Below are 22,109 nucleotides of genomic sequence, written 5' to 3' on the forward strand. Positions count from 1 at the left end.
GCTGGTTACATCGCAAAAATAGCGGAATACTAAATCAATGAGGTTCACTGTAATGTGCCCCATCACCGCAGAGGTACCAGATTATAGAGCACGCTTGCTGCAGTGTTCGCTTGTTTCGCGACGCTCATTTGGCAAGCAGTCCGAGCCTCTAGCAATATTCCGGACCCGCCGCGATGGCTCAGTGGTTACGGTGCTCGGCTGCTGGCCCGAAAGACGCGGGTTCGATCCCGGCCGCGGCGGTCGAATTTCGATGGAGGCGAAATTCTAGAGGCCCGTGTACTGCGCGATGTCACTGCACGCTAATGAAACCCAGGCGGTCGAAATTTCCGGAGCCCTTCACTACGGCGTTCCTCATAGCCTGAGTTGCTTTGGAACGTTAAGCCCCAATAAATCAAATCAATATAGCAATATTCCGGAAAGATGAAGAACTGTCAGTGTTAAACTTAAAGCAGAAAGGCTGCGCGGATACATATGCTGCCCCGCGCTAAAGCTTCGGAGCTCTCCTACTCTATCCGTAAGACAGGGATGTCGTAGATTGAGCTGTGAACAATGCGTTAACCGGACACTGCTTTATCCATATAACTCAGTGACTACGGGTTCATAGAGCACCGCACACTGTGTGTGCAAGTTATCTATGAACACAGAACATGAGTGAAAGCAAAAATAGAATGACGCTGTAACTTTATTCATTCCGCTGCTAATGACGAGTCAGCCAACAATCTGAACGTCTCCGAGCCACAATGTTTCCAGTCAGCTGTTGCTGGACTCGCAGGGAAGACGGTACTTAATACGGCTTTGGCTGAGCTGGCTGAGCCTCAGCGGGCTGCTGAACCTGCTTGGCCGGCTGAGCAGGCTGAGCAGGCTGAGCAGGCTGAGCAGGCTGAGCGGGCTGAGCGGGCTGAGCGGGCTGAGCAGGCTGAGCGGGCTGAGCTGGCTGAGCGGGCTGAGCCTGCATCTTGCAGGCTTCAAATGCAGCCTTGATCTCATCTTCCTCGGCTTGCTGCAGAAAATAAGTAGAAAAGGTCGTCATTGAGAGAATCAAACTTGAGTACACAGTTACGGCAACGTAATGCGGCATTAAGCGACAGCTGTGGGAGTAGGAGGCCTCACGCTTGTACAGCAGCAGGGTTAATTATCACCACTAACGCTGCCCAGCTTGTTTATTCCGGAGTATTGACCCTACTTAATGCAGAAACGCATTAAATTCCTTTAATGCAGAAATGTTAATGCGGCAGCATAAGACACAAAAAGGCAGGAAAGCGGTAAAAGCGATCATTCTATCTCGCTCCCTCTCCCCCCCAATCTGCGTCATATGACACTCTACACATTTTGAGGTTATAAAACGTTCAGAAAACACGTCAAAAAATACCAGCGTTGTATCTTCTATGACCAGCTCTACCGGTATCTTTTTTTTTTCACAGGTAACCATGCCTAAAAGTGAAAAATCACTGCTTACTGTGAAAATGCTCGTCTTGGCGCCCGACTCGGCGGCCTGGAAGGAAAGGTGGGAGCAACGTAAACACGAAAATTACAACAGTGGAACTATCCGGATGCAAAAATAGATTAAGAAGACGTTAAACAACTGGTCCGCTTTCTGACTGATGTTCATGATTTCTTCCCCAAATGGTCACAGTAAACAAATAAGAACGCATGCAGTGAATTTACATACGTCGCTGCACTTGCTTAAAAATTCAATCGTTGTAGCCACTGCCCTTATCATTGAGGGCAAAACTTTGCAACGTTGCTGGCCTGTGCCAAGCTAGGCAATTTATTGTGACCTGTAAAACCGACTGACGCTGCATTGAGCTTACTCGTTCATCAGCGCACAATACGAATGGTAAAGAAGAGGAAAAAAGGACACTTTTCATGACTCACCCCCTTGCGGAGCTCGCACAGCTTGTTGGTTGCAATCAAGTCGTCCTGGCTTCCGAACGTCTGCTTGAGAGCCTCCCACTTGCTCTTCATCTGCACGCCATGGTGGGATCCGTTCACGTAATTGTTTCGAGTACGAACGCGTCGAATGCTTAAACTTCCGGTTTCACTCTGTATGCCGACCGTATGACAATGAATACAATTGAATACATATAGTTCTGTTCTCTTTAGATTCTTTTCGCCCTTCCTCATTGAGTCAAGTGCATGCAAGCCCCTGCTATCACCAGTCCCAGCATGTCAGCCAGTGGTTGGACATTATAGATATTCTATTCGAACCTATTTATTGTTATTCATTTCATTCCTCGTCACTGACCATGTAGAAACAACGCTCACCGCTGTCATTGGGACCCGACCACACGGCAAAGCGGCCATTTAGAATGCAATATAATAGTACGAGAAGAAGTTGGTTACATTCAACGACCCAAGGACCACAAAAGCTGTTCATGCGGCTTCATACGTTAGATCCGTCCATGATTCAGTGCGATGTATATTTGCATATGTGTCGAATATGCTTAAGGTATAAGTTTGCGCCAGTCCTGTGTTATGTTGTAAGTGCTTCTTTTGTGTACCTCTGGCCGTTCATTTCCCTGATTATGGCCAGAAACTTTTTGCGTCATTCCACCCTCGGTAACATGCACCAGATGTCTTCTAACAGTAACCTGCTTCGACAGAGTGTAGACACAAAATGATCAGGTGCCGCGATATAAGCGTTGCTTACTAAAGTATGCACCTCAAACACTCATACCCAGAAATTCTGAACGAGTGCATTTTCTCAACGAGAAGTTGTTCATGAACGGAATTTTTTCGCATATCTTCAGATTGTACCATGACAATCAATAAATCCGCAATCAATAATAGTAGCGCTTATACTTTTCTGCTATTTGTTGTCGACAACGCACTCCGTAAATTTTCTACGGCATTTTTAACTACTCGACGCGAGCGCAGGACGAAGTTTAAAAACAAGATATTGCTATGCATCGCAAGATTAGACCATTCCCATCAATATGTTCATAACATTATCTTGTAATATTCCACAGGCACCTCACAGATAAAAGTGATGTCGAAGAAAGCTGGACTTGTGTATTCTCAGAGCATAAGTGCCAACACTGATGGCACCTACCCCCGCCGGCTCCACGTTGACAAAAAAAAAGTGTCTTCGCATACTGGCCAGGATAATTTATAAATACATTCAGGTTCTTCAAATTTATCCATAATACTATCAGACGACTGACTCCGTAAAACGTAATAATGACTAGGAATGACATGGGCGCCTATAACTACTCGTACACGCTGACAGGACATAAAGCTTTTATGAAAGCAGCCACGATGCGTGACTTAATGGGCAGCAGATTTCCAAATGACGGAGAGATTGTTTCCTGGCGAGTTTCAGAAACAATGCTTTTCAAAATATACCATCAAGTAAATTATGAGCCACATAAACTACCTCTTTTTTTCGTTAAGCCTACTCGAGCTTCAGATATTATGTAATACATTTACGGTCAGTATTTATGAAGAAAACTATCGTATTTAATGAGTGGCAAAGCACATGTGCTTGCGCGACGAGGACACCACACACACACACCTTTTTGACACCTTTTCGCTTACCTGCGCCGACACATGGCTCGTGATGCATTGCACAGCTTGCACTTTCTGGTTGTCGGCCATGTCTGCACACAAGCAGAAGAAAAATGTGGCAACCATGAACTGAACTGAAAAGAAAATGCGATCACTTAATGTTTTCCTTCTCTTCGTTTCTTTATCCTACTTTTTTCAGCGCATGAGCATCTCCTTTCAGCAGCATTGGTCCTGAGGACAAAAACCCCTTACGGGACTTGCCTTCATTGTTCATTTAGCACATTAGTTTGCGTTCCATGTCAGTGCAGGCCCAGAAAAAGAATTTAGAGAAACGTGTTAAGTTATTCCCTTTCGCAACACTTCTTTATCAGCGAACGCTGCTCTGGTTTATCCTAGCGTTACTTCAGGGCCAATAGCATTACGTGCGGCAACACTTCGTTAGAACGTTTGCTTTAGACGCGCAGCCACTTTTGTCAGCGCCAGAGAAGCCACTTAAACACGGACGCACGAAGTTGCTCGCGCATTTTTCCCGAACTTAAGGGGGCGTCCCTACGGGAAGCCATTCCGGACGCCTCGAGATGAGTGGCCTTCAGAGCATCGCCTCAGTGGGCCGAGGTGGTACTTATTCCGCTTCCGCTTGCTTGAGCAGGAGCGTCTTCAAGAACCCGATACAAAAGATGAGTGGAAGACTGGTTTTCGCGCCTCTGTCATTGTCAACGTTACGAAATAAGCGCGGACCGTTCACCTCATTCGTCGTTATTGAGCGCGCAATTGCCGTCAAATTTGCATGCACACGTTTCTCCGACATTTTCGTTGTGCTCGCTATCCCCGCTTCGAATATACGTGGCGTGTCATGTGCGCAGCGAATATGCTTGACCTGGAAAACTGAAGCGTGAACTTTCGCTCCATACGGTTAGTCCTCGTCGCTTGAAAGCTCCCAAGTTATCGCTGCATTTGCTGTTGCTGTAAGCAGAAGTGAACGCTACTACACTAGGCTCCCTACTTATCTACCTGCAGACCGGTAGCGTGCGTAGTAGATTCAGTTCACGTGTATGCGAATAGCCTGAAAAGGGGCGTGATTGCAACGTAAAATCTAGATTATGTTTCAGCCAGCAATATTTAGCAGATGGAGAAAGTGTCATAAGCAATCCTTCAAGAGAGCATCCTTTTCTGCCACGGAATTAAATACGGAAAGTCGATAATTCAGTCTCACTTGCCGGGGTCATGTGCAGTCATGCTCTTCAAACACCTCCATTTCAATGACAATCTTTCTCACTCACCACCTCCTTATCTTTTTCCTTTCTTTTGACGACCAAGGCCAGACTACAAACCGTGGTTATTATTTCATGAAATGGTGATGAAAATTTGGCTTCTTTTATATTGCAACGGGAGGTATAGACCTTTCCAACCTAGGCGCCGCCATATTGCTCCCTAGACTACTGCGTGCACCTGACGCAAAGCACAGTCGAAGCGATAGCTCCAGGTGCATACAGCATTCCAACAATCAATATGGCGAACCCAGGATGGGAATGTCTACAGACGCTAAGCCTTCTCACAGAAGTAAACCCGTACCCGTGCGCTTTCTGCCCGCCAATTGTCGTTTGCACTTTAAAGCAAACTCTGGTTCTTGGACAAGTTAGTGCTGGGCGCAGGTCTTTCGTTTGCCTGGCTCAAGTGAAAACGTAACTGGTGGGTAGTGGATTATACTCATACAATTCTCGAATGGAACTAGAGTTTTCGCTAACCAGAGAGCTCTGGCTCGGTCATTGACGGAATACTGAACAGCTTTACTGCTGAGAAGAGAGACCTGAAACTAGGCAGGGAAGACGGTTCGACGAAAAAGGCTTTTCTTCGAATTTGAAACTGCTGCGGCGTGCAACGCGATTATTTCTTCCATAATCTGATGGTCCGTGCCTTAGGCCTATGTGTGCAACATAGAGCCTCTGACTGTTTCTACTTGGACCTTGCTGGTCCGTTGAGTAAGCAATGTCCAAGCTCTATATCGTTCTTTAGCGGAGTGCATACAGTACCCTGATTTCTTTCAAAAAGTCAGAGAAGACAAAGATAAAGCGAGACTGACAAGGCAAAGAGAAAGCATGCGAGGACTTACCGCAAAGTTCGTCGCTTCCCTTGGCCACGGCCACCAGCAGGACCACGATGATGAGGCAGGAGGCGTTCATGGCTCCGGTTCAGCTGCTCTTCGTTCTTCAAGACTGATCAGAACTGCAAGCTGCGACTGAAAAGGCAGCCGACGGCCGCCCTTTTTATACCGTCCCCCGGCCGGATGACGCCACGACTCGACCACGTGATGCAGTGCCGTTGGCTGCCCTTATGAACGATCCATGGACGTAAGACGAGTCCATCATCCGTGCCGCCCGTTTGTCTTCGCTCATCCTGTCGTCATCGGGACACGGCCGCCTTTGTGCTAAAAGAAAGAGCCACCCGATACAGCGGATGTGCACAGGCGTAGCTGCGGATGGTAAGCTGGCCCACCTCCGGTATGGCGTGACGTGCATGTGCCTGTACATGTGACAGGCGCGTGTGCTTCTATGCGTACCCTTACTTTCTGATACACTGACGAATACGGAGATGTCAGTCTCGCTCTGCACATTCAATTTTCACCCAGCACTGAAGTTGACTCCGTTAGAAAATGACAGTCCGGTATCGGTAACAGCTGTCAGACAATGCGGTTGTTGTGTACATAAAACGCAAGTATAATTTGTGAGGCCTATCACATTAACAGGGAAGGTGATTACTGTGTCAGCACGACATCACTTGCCTTGACCAGAAAAGAAGCAATGTACCTCCGAAGCAGTTTGCCACATTTTGATTAGTTTGTGCTCGTTTTAACCCAGTGTGCGCATGTGCCACCGAAGTGTTTTTATGTACCTGTTTGTCGTAGTAAATCTTCAGTTGATGTTTAGCGCTCGTCCTCTCTCCTTCTATGTCGTTGTCCTAGTTTTATTGCGCTAGTCTTTTAATTAACGATGACACACCAACTAGCCCAGCTTTCCGCCTTGATTGATAATTCTTAAGATGGCGTGAACAAGGTTGGATGATTTATTAACTACAATGCTTACTTAATTTGGTAGTGAGAAAAAAGGTATGTATAAGCATTCTAATTACCTACACGGAATTTAGTGTACCCGAGGAGTGTCATCAAATCGCGTTTTTCTTGGCCTACTGCGATTTCTTCCTGTCTCTTAACGTTACACCTATCTTATTTTCATAGCTCGCTGCGTTGTACTCAAGATTCACTCTTTTCGTTAGCCTCCACGTTTCTTCCCCATTATGTGAGCACGTGCAATATACAGCTGTTATATACTTTTCTCTTGAGGGATACTGGTAGACTCTCATTCATTCCTGCAAAATGCACTCCCTTAGCAATCTTCCTTAATAAAACTGTTCAAAGGAAAACATGTATTGCAGAGCAGCCTAGTAATTGGTGGAGTAAAATTTGAACACTTCATCAGCACCTGGATGCACACATATGCTTTGCGTTGCTATGCCTATTCAGTTGAGCAGCTGTTTCGATGCATCGTTTCGAGGTGAGATGTCATGCCGAAAGCACGTCAAACAAACGATTGAGCAACTATGTTTCAGCATTGATTCGAATAACAACTCATAAAGCGTGCTCGAGTTTGATTCCATCAGGTCGCGTTATATTTGGACCCGGTGGTAGGAGAAACTTGTTTGTTGGGAATGCTGATCGGTAAGTCGGTCTTTATTTTTCTAGCCGATCTAATTGAGCCACACAGGTGCGAAACTTTGGCTTTGTTCTCCACGGACCAAAGACAGCAATACACTTATATGCCAGAAGTGAGAGCATGCCCCACATTTTAAGGATTATAGCACGCCATGTCAGCGCATAGGTATACTACTTACACATACTTCTCTCATTTCGGCACATAATATAATAATATAATGGTCATTATTGTACAAGGCACATGCAGCGAAAATTCGTAACGTCGTAAGCGCAAGATTTCGACGATTCGCGAATTGTGCGCAGCTAGGGACATCTTCATGGCATGTCTCTTGAAGTAGACACCACATTCGTTGGCCGCTCTTGTCTCTCGCGCGGAGCAAAATGCCCAGTTTGGGTTCTGCACATCCTATGAACGCGTTATTTCTGCCTGTTAACACCGTGCTGTTACGAGCGCGCGCCTGTGACGCCACCTCACGCAAAAGCAGGCAGACTTTTTTTCTCAGTGCAAAGAGCACTTGATCATGGAAGCGTATTTGCTGTCCCGCGCGCAGTTGATCGAGTCGCTGAACTCTCCAATGTGCACCAGGGGAAGAACACAGCGGAAGGGTCCGGCGTAGTTCACCAGATTGCTGTTGGCATCCAGGCACCATTTGACACAGCTGCCCAGAAAGAATTGTCTCGCGGGAGGAATACGTTCCGGGTCCACGGACAACATTCTGAGTTTGACGTCAACCATCCTGTACGCTTCGTAGGCTACCCTTGTACCCAGGAGGTCGGAAAAAGCTGTCTCTTCGTCCATTATGAAAGAACTGTCTTCGCTGGGCGGCTTGTGAAAAGGCAGATGGTCATTCTGCGAGAGATAATTGACACCGACCGATCAGTCTGGTCAAAGCGGTATGGTCGTTAAAAGTGGCGTCCGCAATTTTTTGTATGTGGCCACGAGGTTGCGCGTGGGAAGAAATACAATTCCTCTCTTGAAGGCAAGTTTTCACTGAGTTCCCGAACCTTGCTATACCCACAATGCTATGCCGAAAAGAGCGCTGTGTAGCATCAAAAAGCCTAGTTTTAAAAATGAAGAAACATTTTAGGTGAGACATCCTGTATATCAAAGCCTCTCGTGCAAAAGAACCGGGCCACATGAAAAGGCTGGAAAGTTCGCATTCTCAGTTCGCAAAGCATTTTTGTGTTTTATAAATAGCACTACTTCATTCGTGAGTGCCTATTTGCTTTCACTGATCTGCCGAAAAGGGAACTGCTGAATAACTCCATCTATTAACTACGCAGGTTCGCAAATTAATTGCCCGATTTTTTAACAAACAAACCAGATTGGTTTGGTTTATTGGGGTTTAACGTCCCACAAACAAACCAGAGTTCTTTCACTTAACATAACATGTTCAATTGCATCGTCTATTAATAATATTTTTATTCCAACTTGGGCCTATCGTACACGTGATACCTACTGCTTTAAGAGTTAGACAGTGCAGCCGATGCAACACAATGATAATTTTCCGCCGTCTCTTTTTTTTAATGCGTTAGCATTAGAACCCCCCCCCCCCCCCCCCCCCATCGCAAAAATCTGTCCGTCGGTCCGTGTGAAGCCTCGATTGCAGGTTTCTAAGTGCAGAGAGTGTAATCCCGACTGCACTTTCAGAGAAGTGGGAGAGGGAAGTCGAAGAGATGGGAGTCGACCAGCGCCGCGTGGCGAAGTGGAGAGCGGAAAAACATCCTCTCCACTTTCAGGGAAGTGGAGTGAGAATGGTAGAGGAAAGACGGAGAGGGAAGAAGAGCGGAGAGTGACTAGGAGGATGGAGAGGGAGTACGGCGTATCACTGTGTGATCGCTGGTTTGGATCCGGATAGTGGGGCGGGTGTACGGAGTGTCACACGGTGATTGACGGACTGGGTCACGCCATCCGCTCGCATGGTCTGAATACGTCAGCGACAGCGCGGCTGCTCCGTCCAAGAGGAACACTAATGCGAGTTCATATTCTGCCGCGTCAATCGCATTGATCGTCTATACTTTTCGTTATTATTTCATCCGTCATATTTATTGCCCATTGGTGGTAGCAACAGAGATGTGGTATCGCTTTGGCCGATGGCGAATGGCGAGGACAACTAAAAAAAATTGGCAGTGGTTTAGCTCTGGTTAAACCGGGTTAATTGCGTCAGCAATGTCAACCTCGGTAATCCGCTGTTTTTCGAGTCTGCACGCGTTCTTCTGGCGATTCTTCGGCGCGTTGCCTTCGCCTGGTAGCATTGCGGCGTTTCTGAGCAGTCAGGTGTTGAGATTCATCGGTGACCGATGGCGTGGAACCACTCTGCTAGGTAGAACGTTGTCGCCGAGCTGCATCCTTAGCACGACGCTTTGCAAGACATTCTTCACGCTGTTCTGGCGTCTCTTGTGCACGTTGTCGCTTTCTCGCTTCTTCCTGTCGCTGCCACTTCTCCTTAGAGGATTGCATAGCAAAGCATTCACGCCAAGGCAAGCGCGAATTTATAGACGCTTAACAGCGCGGGAGCATGGGCGCCGCCATATTTGGTCACGTGACCATTCCGCCACGCTGCCAGGGAGTCCAGAGACACCACCGCCCATTCGGCTGTACGCCTTGCTCGTCGGTAAATTGGTTTTGGAGGAAAGGAAATGTATCTGTCTCACATATCTCGGTGGACACCTGAACCTCGCCGTAACGGGAAGGGAGGAACATGGGAGTGAACGAAGACACCGTATTCACTAGACGTGCCTTTGTTCATTCCAAACCATCGAGCTGGCACGGCGGAGTGGTTGGCGTGCTCGTCTAGCACTCCGGACACCCTGGTTCGATTCCCAACTCGACCAATTTCTTACTCTGTGTTATTTATTCATGTGGTCTGACTAGAAATTAGGCTAATTACAGCCGTGTTGTTTAAGAGTCAATGACGATCGTGCGCCCGCTCTGCAGCAGCGTTTCGCACTGCGCGCCAATGCTGCTAACGCCGGCTTCGAATGCCAGAAGTGGGCTTTATGGCGGACCTCCTAGTGGCGCCATCTGTCGTAGACAGAGCAAATTGCTCTCGCCGCTGCCACGGTGTGGCCGCTGCCGCGCGGCGCGCCGAGGCGCTGCCATCTGGCGGAGCGCAGCTGAAGCAATGGCGCGCCATCTGCTCGGCGCAGCGGCTGTTCAAGTTCATCCGTTCCTACCGACCGGGGCTACGCGACGAGGCGAATAAAATTACCGAAGACACTTTGGAAACTCTAAATTGTGCTTGGCGAAAGCCTTGTGGTCAACCCATTGCCGCTTCCCCGAACCGCTTGGCGCGGAATCACTGGGCCGCTTCGGAGCCATGCGTCTCACTCACTCGACTGCAACGAGATGTCAGGCGAAGGAGCGGTGGTGCAGCTGCCACCGCCGACGCGCGCGCGCTCGTTCTGCCGCTACTGTGTGACGTCACGGTTGCTATGCACAGCTGCGCCCCCCACCGGCGCGCCGGTTGCTAAGGAGGGGAGGAGGTTGCGCCGCTGCGCGGAAGAGAGGCCACAGTTGGCACGATTCCAGCGCACGGACGGACACAGCGAGCATGAGCCATTGAAGGTTTTCGCCTTAAAATGCAACAGGGTTAGAAATGCAATATATTTTTTATCATCCGAGCCCAGGAGAGTTTGCAACATCTAACCCCTCTCTGGAACACCGCAAAACACGTCATCACTAAGCACTCAGCGTGTAACCGTAATAAGAAAGTTGCAACTTCTGTCCACCTCCCAATAGTAGAAACCAGGTCAGGATAATGTATCTCATTGTATTTTATGTTTATTCTTGTCATCTCCCCGCTAACGCCCCGCTCCGCTAACGTCCAGATCGACAACTCCTTGCGGAGCATGATAAAGGCAGAATAGATTCGAAGAAAAGAATTCGTTACATCACATCAGCCTAGATATAGACCACACAAGAAGCCACAGAGCCTCTTTTCGGTCTGAGCCACCAGGCAGCCGTATTAACGACAAAGCTCGAAGGGACCCTGAACCATCACTCTGCTTATCTCGAGAAAGGCATTGGAATAGGTAGGTGACCGACAAGTGACGTCGTCCCAAAAAAAATGTTATGAACGCGTAACAATAGCAGAGAAATTTAAGGGGCACTATTTATCTTTCTTACTTCCGCTCCACTGGAATTCCCTCTTTCGTTTTCCTTCAATGTGCGGCGCTGAGGGCGACGCCGGCCTGCTGCGGCTGCGTCTACTCGCCTCTGGTAACCGCGCTCACGCCACTATCCTGAGCGGCGGCGTTGACGTCACATGCCGGTTGCTCCATGACGGCATAAAGGTGACGATAAAGCAACTGCAGCGCGCTCTAAGAAAGAACGAGTAGGATTCTTTGTTCATTATATGTTAGCTATGACCGTGCCTAAGACTGTAACTTTGCAGAGATTCCCTCGGTGACGTAGCCTTTTTGTCCAAAGGTTAGAGCCCATGGGGTTTGCTTCTGAGCCTCACCGTGTGGCTCGTAATGCCTCCTCAGCATTCCAAATTTTTTGAAGGTGAGAAGACCTCTAGTCCTGCCCCTCCAACGGGTAGTACTTCCACAAATGCTACAGGAGGCCTACTGCATGGCTTATAAGCCAACCTCCTGGGCTCTAAATTTCTGACGAAGGCTGTCTGACAAAGGGTGTCTTAGGCACTCTTCCAAAGCATTATATGATTCTTTACGGAAATGTAAACAAGATGAACAGTTAGAGTTCGCAGCAATTCTTCAATAAGCGGATTAATTTTAATTGGACAAAGTTTTAACGCAGCCTCATGCGACTGCGTAGTGACGTGTGAGTAAAACAGCAGCTTGCACTACGCTAAAGTCTGGCTACAGAAGGTTCTCACACAGCATCTCACGGAGCTTCACAGATTAAGAGGATGCTGAGTTTCGCAGTCATCAAGAGCGTTCATTTCACGCTATGAATTATTCAGACAAGCATGACACAGCTAACATTAGAATGAGCTTTAAACTTTCATTCGCCTCCATGCGCACAGCAAGAGCTGATGGCGTAGCGGGAATATCACGAAAACACAAAGGAACAGATGCAATGCATAATTCACGAACGCACCATGCAGTGCCATAACGGGTTTTGTAATTCCACCGGGCCTCTCTGGCAGTCATTTGGTGTCGCGGTTCCCGGCTTTGCCTAAAACAGCGACGCTCACCTTGACAACATCCCAGCTTTCTTTCAGGCAGCTCTTGACGCTGTCGTAGTACTCCTTCAGCTCAGAATTCACCCAAGGATTTAGTTGGTCCTCGTAATTGGAATTTTTTCCTCTTGATCCGAAACCTCGAGCCATCTCCACAGCAACATACTGCAAGTTAAAACGGTGACCGAGCACGTAAAGGTGAAAACTACATGCCTTGCATCTCACACAATATGCAGGCACGCAAACACTCGTATTTCTGCTTTGTTTAGTTGGTTGTTTGTTTTGCGGTCCCTCGTGATCAGGGTTATGCGAACCTGATTTCTTATAACTTGAGGCTCAAATGTAACATTCACATCAACACGACAAAAAATGTACTCAGTGTTCCCTTTGACTAGATCAATGAAATTTCAGTAAGCAAATCAAGAACAATAGGTAAGAGCACTTATAGTGGCCACTCATGCTTACTACCTCCATGACTTCTCCCAGCTCAAGTTCTCACTCAGACTGGATGTTTTTTGTTTTCTTTACCAGAGTAGCTTCTTGCCATGCTGCGTTGACGATAGTAGTCATGTTGTTTTGGTGCATCATGCTACAGTACATGTTGTCACCTTGTTAACAATCCAGCGACCTGAATCATCTACACACAAGTTTATGCTATAAATTGGAAAAGAAAAATTGCTCTTTTGCGGTTCTATTATATCACAATGAATAAAAATTATTATCAAGGATTATTAAAACGCTAACTGGCAACAAAAATTTTCGTTTGCGTTTTTTTTTGTTTCACTCCACAGGTAGGACATGAGGAGGTAGAGAAAAAGTTATAACAGTCTTAAGGCCCATTCACACTTGCGAGTCGCAAAGGGCACGCGACGAGCAGTCGCTTGCGACCAAGCAGCAGCTCGACAACACCGTTGTTCACACTTGCAAGTGCGACCAGCGGGTCGCCTTCTCGTTAGATTCTCGTTTGAAGCGAAAACTCCCGGGAATCACGTTGTTCGCGCGCTTTCGAGAGTTTCGTCTGTTTGGCCGCGCCTCCTGTACTCGCGCTCCGTCATCTGAACTGCTATTCGCAATATACTAGAACGACCCGGGCGAAGATGAGGTTGTCGTGACGGTTTTGATGTGCACCGCGGTCGTACAAGCGTCATCATGACAGAGGCGCGCTTCTCTGCAGGGCCAGCCTACCAGCCTGCAGTATGCCGGCCGCCGGCGTCAGAAAAATGCGTTAATATTGCTTGTTCGCGTTCATACCAAGCCCTTGGGTACAGAAATGTAAAAAAAATGAAACATTTTTGAAGATCGCTGGCCACTACCGAGTTGCTGGTAGAAGTGATAACTGCGACACAAGCAAATTTCTTCCCATAGCCGCTTTGCTGCTGCTGCTGCTGCTGCTCCGTGCGGCTCGACTGTTGTCTGCTAGCCCCGCTGCTGAAGGCGTCGCGGAAGTCGAGCATGTCTTGATATTATTATAATACGAGGTCCACAATAAAGCGGTGACGAAAGCAGAATCTTAATTACTAGCGCTGGCCAGGATCCGAAGCGCCCTCAGCCGCGATATCGATATGAAACCGGCTAGGCTTAGCGACGACTAGGGCAGCCAGCTGGGAGCAGCGCAGGTCGTCGCCCGGCGCGCCCGCGAGCGGTGTCGTTGCCGGAAGCTTGGCTCGCTCGCTGATTGGTTCAGCGGTTTGCGACTCGCAGTCGCGAGGCTAAAAAATCGAGCAGCGAGCGACTGGCCCGCAACTGTCGCTTTTCGACCAGGGCGACCGTTTGCGACTGTCGCTTTTCGACCAAAACAGTCACGCGACCTCTGCGACTCGCAAATGTGAATGGGCCTTTATTATGGCAACAACCGCGCGAGACGTATTTCCGACATAACACTGACGTTGGCATCGCTCGGCATCGCACGCACATTGGCGAAGCGAGTCGGGATACCTATCAGGAAACATGGGCGCCCTTCGAAGCGAGAACCGGCTGCTTGCCGTCAATTGCGTCGTAGTTTCCAATGCTTTCTTCGCATTCACTGCCAACTAGCGCTGATGAAACAAGGGAGTGCATTGCGGAATTGTTTTTTGTTTTAAGTTGTGGTGTTGACTAATGGGAATTAGCAGTGTGATCAAACTGCCCGCATCAACAGAGCATGACTAATTTCACGGTACCTCGGCGCCTGCTCGCCTAAAACGAAATTTTGTATTAAAGTCCGCAAAGGTCGTGGATTGGGTTTTCTGGTGTCTACACGTCATTTCGGAAGCGCTGAAATTTCACAAAGACACAGGGAGACCGACATAGACGAGCACTTTACTTCCAACTTATTCGTTCAGTGAAACCCACACGCGTTTTATGCATGTACGCGTTACGGATTAATAGACCATACTACTAAACCCAAGCTCTTTTCTTGATAATCAAGTGAACGGTGAACTGACGCAGTTACTACAAAGTGATGATCTTTTTTGTGCTTCAGTGACTTCTTGTGTCAGTTGAGCGACTTCTTTCACTGATACGGCGATAATTTAGAAGCGGAACACAGTCGCGGCACTTTTTCAAGTGAATGGTCACAAAATAACCGGTCGAATTAGCCACGTTGTTGTACTTCACCCAGCCTAAGACAACTGCGGGAAAAGCCGACGTGAAAGTAACGTTCACTGCTACCCACAAGCTTAACAAACTTTGCAAGCTCACAAAGCCCTATAGCTTCTTTCAAACAAAACTGTGGTATAAAACACCAAACAACACACTTTGAGTGCTCATATAGTGCGGTCTGTTGCTTCCCACTGTCTCGCGGCAAGAAGCATATATGGGGGACAGACTGGGTGCTGTATTAACGAACGGCTGCTCGAGCACAACAACGTGAGAAATTCTATCGGTAGTTTTCTCGTCATTCTCAGCAAAGATTGCCGCGACTGTGTTGCCGTATCATTGAAAGAAGTCGAGGTCAACTGACACGATAAATCACTGAAGCACCAAAAATGGCATCACTTAGGAGTAACTGCGTCAGTTCATCGTTCATCTCATTACCAAGAAAAGAGCTTGCGTTATTTAGTATGGGCTGGTAATCTGTGACATGTTTTCTTGCTGAGGCTGTCATTCTAGCACTTGAGAACGTGCATAATACGCGTGTGGGTTTCACTGAATAAATCAGTTGGAAGTAGTGCTCGTCCATGTCTGCCTCCTCGGACCGGCGTGAAATATCACCGCTTCCGAAACGAAGAATCTACTGAAATGGTGGCTGTAGACTCGTGGGTATATTTCGCGCCATACGGAGTCACCCTCTAAAATTTTGTTGTACGTTGGTATCTGTATTTTAACAGCGACTGCACCAAGAAAATCAAGCATAGTGAACAACATCATTTATACAAACTTTATCCAATTTCAAAAAAACTGTCCAGCCATTTAACTCGTATTCCTTGTTATTGCTTCCGCTGCTACTGCTTTGGCTAAAGAAGCAAACTACACCACTGACCAACGTAAGGATCGCGTTTGCACACGCAAATGCAAACTTACTTGCCCGAAGCTGCCGTAATTGTAAGCCGGAACCCCTTGCGGGCTGTATAACAGCGGCGGCAGCAATGCGCCCGCTGGAATGACCACCTCGTTCTTCATTGCTTCGTAAAACATCATGGAAGACGTGGCGTCGAATACCACCGCCTTGCTGTCCACGGAAGCGATGGTCATCTTATACTTGGAGGCCTCGAGCCAGTTCTCGAAGAAGGTAGCCTTGGAAAGGGCCAGCTTAGCGTAAAGTGCGTCCACCTTTTGGGTGGTGTCGATGCTATCGGGAAAGCCAATCGTGATCTTCAGCTTTTGTAGCTTGTCCATGACTTTATTCTTCGATTCTCGGTTGAACACTGAGAAGTTTGTCACCAAGCTGGAGAACATGTCGCGCATCTTCGTCGCTATTGTAGTAGCGTCTCTCAGCCTTTCCTTTGAAATGGCTGTGGTGAAAAAAAAAAATTATGGCAGGGCTTCAGGCACAACGGTTAGGTAGAACCATGGCTGAGCGACTTTTTGCTTATCATGCTTTGGTGATATTCAGTAATGCAATACCGACTTCCGTTAAAAACTACAAATGACAACTTCTTAAAGGAGCAAAGGGTAAATTTTGAGATGGTATGACGGTGCACAAGTTACCTTCACAGAAAAGAAATGTATTGTTTCAAACGAAAAAATTGTTTCAGAAAATGGCTCTCGCAGGTCCCAATACGTTATTGTAATCATGTCGGTGTTCCAACCAATCGCGGAGCGTAGCATGCAACGACAGCCTGAAAATGAACAAGATACTTTTATTAAACCCCGCTTTCACAAAGTAGAAAGGACACTAAAATGTCTTAGTTAAAGGCACTGCTTGTTATATTCACTGCCAAATATCATGGACCGATTCTGGAGGCCGAAAAGACGCGCCCGACAACCGATATACCGAGTTTGCGATGAAATTTCAATAGCCCTCGCTTATGCACCGTTGGCTGATTCCGAAAAAGAAAACGAGCGGGTTCCGCTCTACCGCACAAAGACAGTGATTTGCCAGACGGTCGCGCAAAATGCGGGGGTTAAGCCACTCGCGCGGAATAAGTGCCGAACAGCGTTGTGCGACATTTTAAGGCGTACACGCTGCGAAAAATGGCAGGGTGTTTTCTCGTGTGCGAATAAAAACAGTTCGCTGAGTTACAAAAGACGAAAACAAAAAAACAATGGCTTCATTGGGACAGTGTACTTTATGCATGGGCTTTTTACGGCAGCTTGGTGATAAAAATACTTTATTTTATTTTATTTATTCAGTATTTTGCCGTAGTCTGTATCGCTAAAAACAGGATTACCTGCATTAATAAAAAAAGATCACAGCCTTCTCCCGTTCCTCCGGTACTGGGAAGACACTACGATGGCAGTATTGCAACGCCGCCCTCCCACTGGGCACTTTACGTGCCCTGACTTTCCTTGCCACTCAAACAAAAAACACGCCTGCTGGTCCTGCATTTATCGTACTGTTCTGCAGCTGAAACAAGGCAAAATTTTAATTTACCGATTTAATTCTAATGAAACAAGGCATCTTAGTGCCCAGTCTCACTCAACAAAATTGGTTGCAGAACACTATGTTCAAAAAATATCACAAGAAAGCAGAGAATTCTCATAGAACCGAAACAATGGTTCAGATTCTTTCTGGTTTTTTTTTCACTCAAAATAATGTTGAGAGCAGGCGTCTGCGCTTACCCAACACAAAATGTTCAATTATTGAATCAAATTTGGTTCATATTGCAATATCTTGCTCGAATATGTAAACTTATTGAAGATTTAAAGGTATCAAGTGCTCCTGGGCCCGACAACATTTCTGCGAAAATTCTGAAAGGTACCAAAGTAATATCCAGCCACTTCCTGCAAATGATTTTCACGCAATCTATTTCTAGTGGCCAAATTCCGTCTGAGTGGAAGATTAGCTGAGTCGTGCCTTGCTTTAAGGCAGGAAACCGCTCTGATCCATCAAATTATCGTCCCATCTCGCTAACATGCATTGCGTGTAAACTACTTGAACATATTATTTACTCCCAAGTAGCTAATCACCTCGATAGAAATTCTTTTTTCTTTCCAAACAAACACGGATTCCGTTCTGGCTACTCATGTGAAACTCAACTTTTTGAATTTACGACTGACCTCCACCTAAACCTTGACTCCTTGTTTCAAACAGATATCTACCTCGATTTTTCTAAAGCTTTCGACCGAGTTCCCCACCAGCGCCTCTTGGCTAAACTTTCCTCCCTTTCACTGCACCCGCTGATATTATCATGGATTCGCAGTTTCCTAACTAATCGTTCGCAATACACCGTCATCGACAACTATCCTTCTACCGTCACTAAAGTCACCTCTGGAGTGCCTCAGGGCTCAGTTCTTGGGCCGCTCCTGTTTCTTGTCTTTATCAATGACCTTCCTACCGGTATTTCATCATCCATCTGTTTGTTCGCAGATGAATGCGTTCTTTACCGCCGTGTTAGCACTACGAACGACCAGTCATTGCTGTAGGACGACCTGAACTTGATACAAAGTTGGTGCTCGACCTGGCTCATGAAACTGAACGAAACTAAATGCAAGTTTATGCACGTGTCCCGTAAACGATCTAACCTGCACTTTTCATACACGCTAAACAGGACCGCGCTATCTGAAGTTGAATCCTACAGATACCTCGACATAGAAATAACAACTGATCTTAACTGGTCGAAGCACATTACGTCCCTTGCTGCTAGCGTTTCTAAATCACTAGGATTCATCAGACGATCGCTCACATTTTCTCCCCCTAAGGTTAGACTAATCGCATACGAAACTTTCATCCGCACTAAACTTGAATATGCATCGAGCATTTGGAATCCCCATCAAGAGTATTTAGCACATATGTTAGAGGCCATTCAAAATCGAGCTGCTCGGTTTATAACATCAAATTATGATTCTTGGTCGAGTGTTACTAATATCAAATCCTCCGTTGGTTTACCTTCATTGGCATCCCGTCGTAAGATAGCAAGGCTCTGTCTATTTCATAAACTTTATTATAATTTTTCCCAACTGCGTGAGAGCCTAATTTTGCCCCCTTTAAGATCATCGCGACGTTTGTTTAATTGCCGTAGTATTCAACGCATTCATGGTTCAACTAATGCGTTCAATTCCTCGTTCTTGCCAGCTGCCATAGCCGAGTGGAATGTCCTTCCAGACAGTGTTGTGAATGAAGTCAATTCCCTAAAATTTAATGAGATGTTAATTGATTTATTCCCCAAATGATTCCTGTTGAAGGCCCTTTTTCTTTTTCTTTTTTTCTTTCTTTTTCTTGTGTTTACCTACTTACTCGCTTGTTTTTCTTTTGAAGTGTTCACAGCTGTATCTACATGTGTCTAAGTTTATGTTCCAACTTTGCTCTTTGTGACTTGATTACTGTTCGCCCCCCTCCCCCTTATGTAATGCCCCCTGGGGCCCTTAAGGGTAAATAAATGATGATGATGATGACAACAGAAAAACCAATCCGTGAAGTCGTTCGTTACACATGGTTGATCTTAGCTTCGCTTCAACGATTGCAAGAATTGAAGAAGCTATTTCACATGAACACCTGGACACAGATATAACCAAAAAGCTCTTAAGAATCGTAGAGAAGTTTTTGTACACTGATTTGCCCAAGCCGCCCACTTGTAACCAGTCCAAACATTCATAACAATCACGAGATTCCGTTTGCTCTGATGTTGATTGTGATTTCAACAGGCGTAGCTCAGCACACAAGCTATCTGAATCAACATCAAAATATACACTCCATATGCAAGCTTGTTCGTCTCTTGCAGACCGCTGCATAGGGTTGCTCATGGCACAAGGGCGGCCAACAGCTTTCTGTGCGAATCCCTTTCAAATTCCTTAGACAACGAAGTCAGTCATAGAATAGTATACAGTGACGCGGAACTCTTCTTTCCTGGTCACGGGAAAACATTGGTTAGCATAACTGGGATCCACGTGCCTAGGCACTTTCCTCTTTCGTAAGGCAGGTACCTCGATGTCATGGGCCCCACATGCTTAAGAAATGTCTTGGAGCATCTTGGCAAAAGCATTGTTTTTCTCTTCGATTTCTTCGAGCGCCTCCTTCAGGTTTTTACCTTCTAAAAAGCAGTCGTGAGATTTACTTTTTGGTCCTTTAAAATTTTGCTAACCTTCAGTACCATCTGCAAAACGGGATGCGCAATTTCTAGCCAGGCTATGAAATCGAAGTTCTTTAAGTCCTCTCGCCTTCACCCGCGTGTCTGGGTGACGCATGCTTTTCATAATCTCCTGTACTTTTCTAACGAGGCAAGCGTAGTTGTCTCTCAATTCTTTCACGGTCTCTGCTCTACAACCCCACCTAGTTGTACACAAAGACTCGAGCGTTAAGTCTAATGCCAAACGACTGACAAATCCGCTCGGAAATTACTTCATGCACTGTTCCACGCTCTATGAAATTGTATGCAATCTGCAGAGTGCCAGACAAGCTCAGTATTCTGCTCGAGATAAGCAAGCATCAACAAGCACCATGTTTAAGCAGTGCGCATAGCAGAGCACGGAGAGTATATTGTTACGCTCTTTACGTTTAGCTCGGACTCCTGAAACATAGCCAGACTTGCTGGCCGCACCGTCGGAAAAAAACTGAGCTTACTGAAGCCCACGGAACTTCATTACTACCAAGAACGCGCTCCGCCGGGGAAAATACTTGGCTGTTTTAAACTGCGGTAAGTCTTTACAGCGCAGCGAAAACTTCCGCTGGTCTGTTCTATTCTGCATAAAAGTACAGAAGGACAACATACAGCTGCATGTGGTGACGCTTCGTCGCATTTCGAATACACTGTCTTCTCTTCAAGGGATGCAAACATTGCAGCGTACAGCGACGCGACAAAGTCACTCTGTACTCGGTTGCTGACGTATGTAGCATATTTAGGGCCAGAACCGAAGTAATATTGCAAAACCGAATCATACTTCTTTACAAGGTTAATGACCTCTAAAGAGAGGCCTTTCGCTGCGCTTTGGTCGTTTTCGTCGTGGCCCCAAAACGCCCTGCCACTCTATGCAATCCGAAACTACAGTATCTACAATGAACCGCGGAAATTCGCTATTTCTTCAAGTATTTCTTCTTCCGGGGTCGCACGCCTGTGGTATCCTTCGTCAAGGACTTCAGCAATCGGCTTGCACGTTCTATACTTGTTCCAATAAGCAGTACTGTTTAGATCGCATTGACACTTTTCGTGCTGCCTGGACTGCCGCTTCCCAGTTCACCTGCGGATACGAGGGCTAAACCATAATGTCCCTTCAAAGTGGCACTTTGCGGTTGGAAAACTCTACTTCATCACGAGTTTCGATAACATGGCGCCTGTCCTGTTGAGATGTCCCTTCGCTGCTCAGTGTGAGACACCTGGTCACCTGCAGCATGAAAACACCATCAGCGCGACCCATTCTCTGGTACAGACAGCATCGATTGCAGAATTCATTGGACACTGGGCCCTGCAAAATTATCATCAGTGCAATGTTCTCCCCGGCACGTGTCGTGAAGCGTCCCACTCTACATCTCATTATGTTAAATAGAATTTTCCAGTACGCATCCTACACACCATTGGCTGCTGTGCCTTTGTGGTTCGACTACAGCGAAGTTTCTATAACGCGATGCTTAGCTGCCGTAACCTACGTGCCGAAGGACTTCAGCCTGCATTCAAGCTCTCAGTATAGGTCCCCTTGCGCATGATAAGCACGAACACTTACAAAAGGCGCATTTCAAGGCGCACGTCCGGCATTGTGCTGAGTGTAGGGAGTGGAAGTGAGATTTGCCCGGGCTGCGGTGTACGACTGCTCTAGTACATTCACGCAAATCTCACATGCCCACGTACAAATCACGCATGCAAATTTAAAAAGTTACTGAGGAAAGTAAGAACGACGGGACAACACCACTGCGTCAGTCAGCGCCTGATATCATCTTAACTACCTCTCAAGGTCCCGGGGTGAACTCTAATCGCACTATGACTGAACTGCTAAACAATGATCGTGTTTGCTAGGACACGAATTTTCTGCCAGGAACGACTGAAATAAAGCAACAGTGCGTCTACTGAAACCGGCCAAAACACTGTCAGTCACTCTTCGAATTCAGCCACAGCAAGAATTCGCGCAAGCTAGCTTGTCCTATGTTGTAATCGCAATGAAACTAAACTTCTGGGCACCGCCGCAAGCTTTTACTGCTTGTCCTATGTTCTTGCCCAGTTGAACTAAACTTTCTTCAC

General features: G+C 46.8%; 2 protein-coding genes and 1 pseudogene across 2 annotated transcripts in view; all 3 read right to left on the minus strand.

The window, feature by feature from the left end:
* Window positions 1–664: 664 nt before the first annotated feature.
* Window positions 665–6,379, minus strand: LOC149352377 (uncharacterized). The gene is made up of 5 exons (XM_089577153.1): window positions 5,618–6,379; window positions 3,538–3,599; window positions 1,876–1,965; window positions 1,457–1,492; window positions 665–1,000 (listed from the first exon to the last, which is right to left on the minus strand). Exons 1-5 carry the CDS (start codon window positions 5,685–5,687, stop codon window positions 785–787), a joined length of 474 nt encoding a protein of 157 aa, XP_089433279.1. The 5' UTR covers window positions 5,688–6,379; the 3' UTR covers window positions 665–784.
* Window positions 6,380–7,106: 727 nt separating this feature from the next.
* Window positions 7,107–22,109, minus strand: part of LOC149352378 (neprilysin-like) — a 36,488-nt gene continuing 21,485 nt past the window's right edge. The window contains exons 7-9 of the mRNA XM_089577154.1: window positions 15,865–16,295; window positions 12,379–12,528; window positions 7,107–8,063 (exon numbers count right to left, since the gene is read on the minus strand). Coding sequence (XP_089433280.1) covers window positions 7,713–8,063; window positions 12,379–12,528; window positions 15,865–16,295 — 932 coding nt within the window. The 3' untranslated portion in view covers window positions 7,107–7,712. The remainder of the gene's footprint in view (window positions 8,064–12,378; window positions 12,529–15,864; window positions 16,296–22,109) is intronic.
* Window positions 20,218–21,294, minus strand: LOC149352379 (uncharacterized; annotated as a pseudogene).

Source organism: Amblyomma mixtum, chromosome 3 (genome assembly GCF_055824585.1).
Source record: "Amblyomma mixtum isolate Tamu chromosome 3, ASM5582458v1, whole genome shotgun sequence".
Taxonomy (NCBI): domain Eukaryota; kingdom Metazoa; phylum Arthropoda; class Arachnida; order Ixodida; family Ixodidae; genus Amblyomma; species Amblyomma mixtum.

Excerpts from the sequence above, each read along its gene's own strand:
- LOC149352377 (XM_089577153.1), bottom strand. The coding sequence starts at position 5,687 with ATGAACGCCTCCTGCCTCATCATCGTGGTCCTGCTGGTGGCCGTGGCC. Across the intron at positions 3,600-5,617 it reads GGGAAGCGACGAACTTTGCG|ACATGGCCGACAACCAGAAA; the intron begins GTAAGTCCTCGC and ends GCTTGTGTGCAG. Across the intron at positions 1,966-3,537 it reads CGAGCCATGTGTCGGCGCAG|ATGAAGAGCAAGTGGGAGGC; the intron begins GTAAGCGAAAAG and ends CATGGCGTGCAG.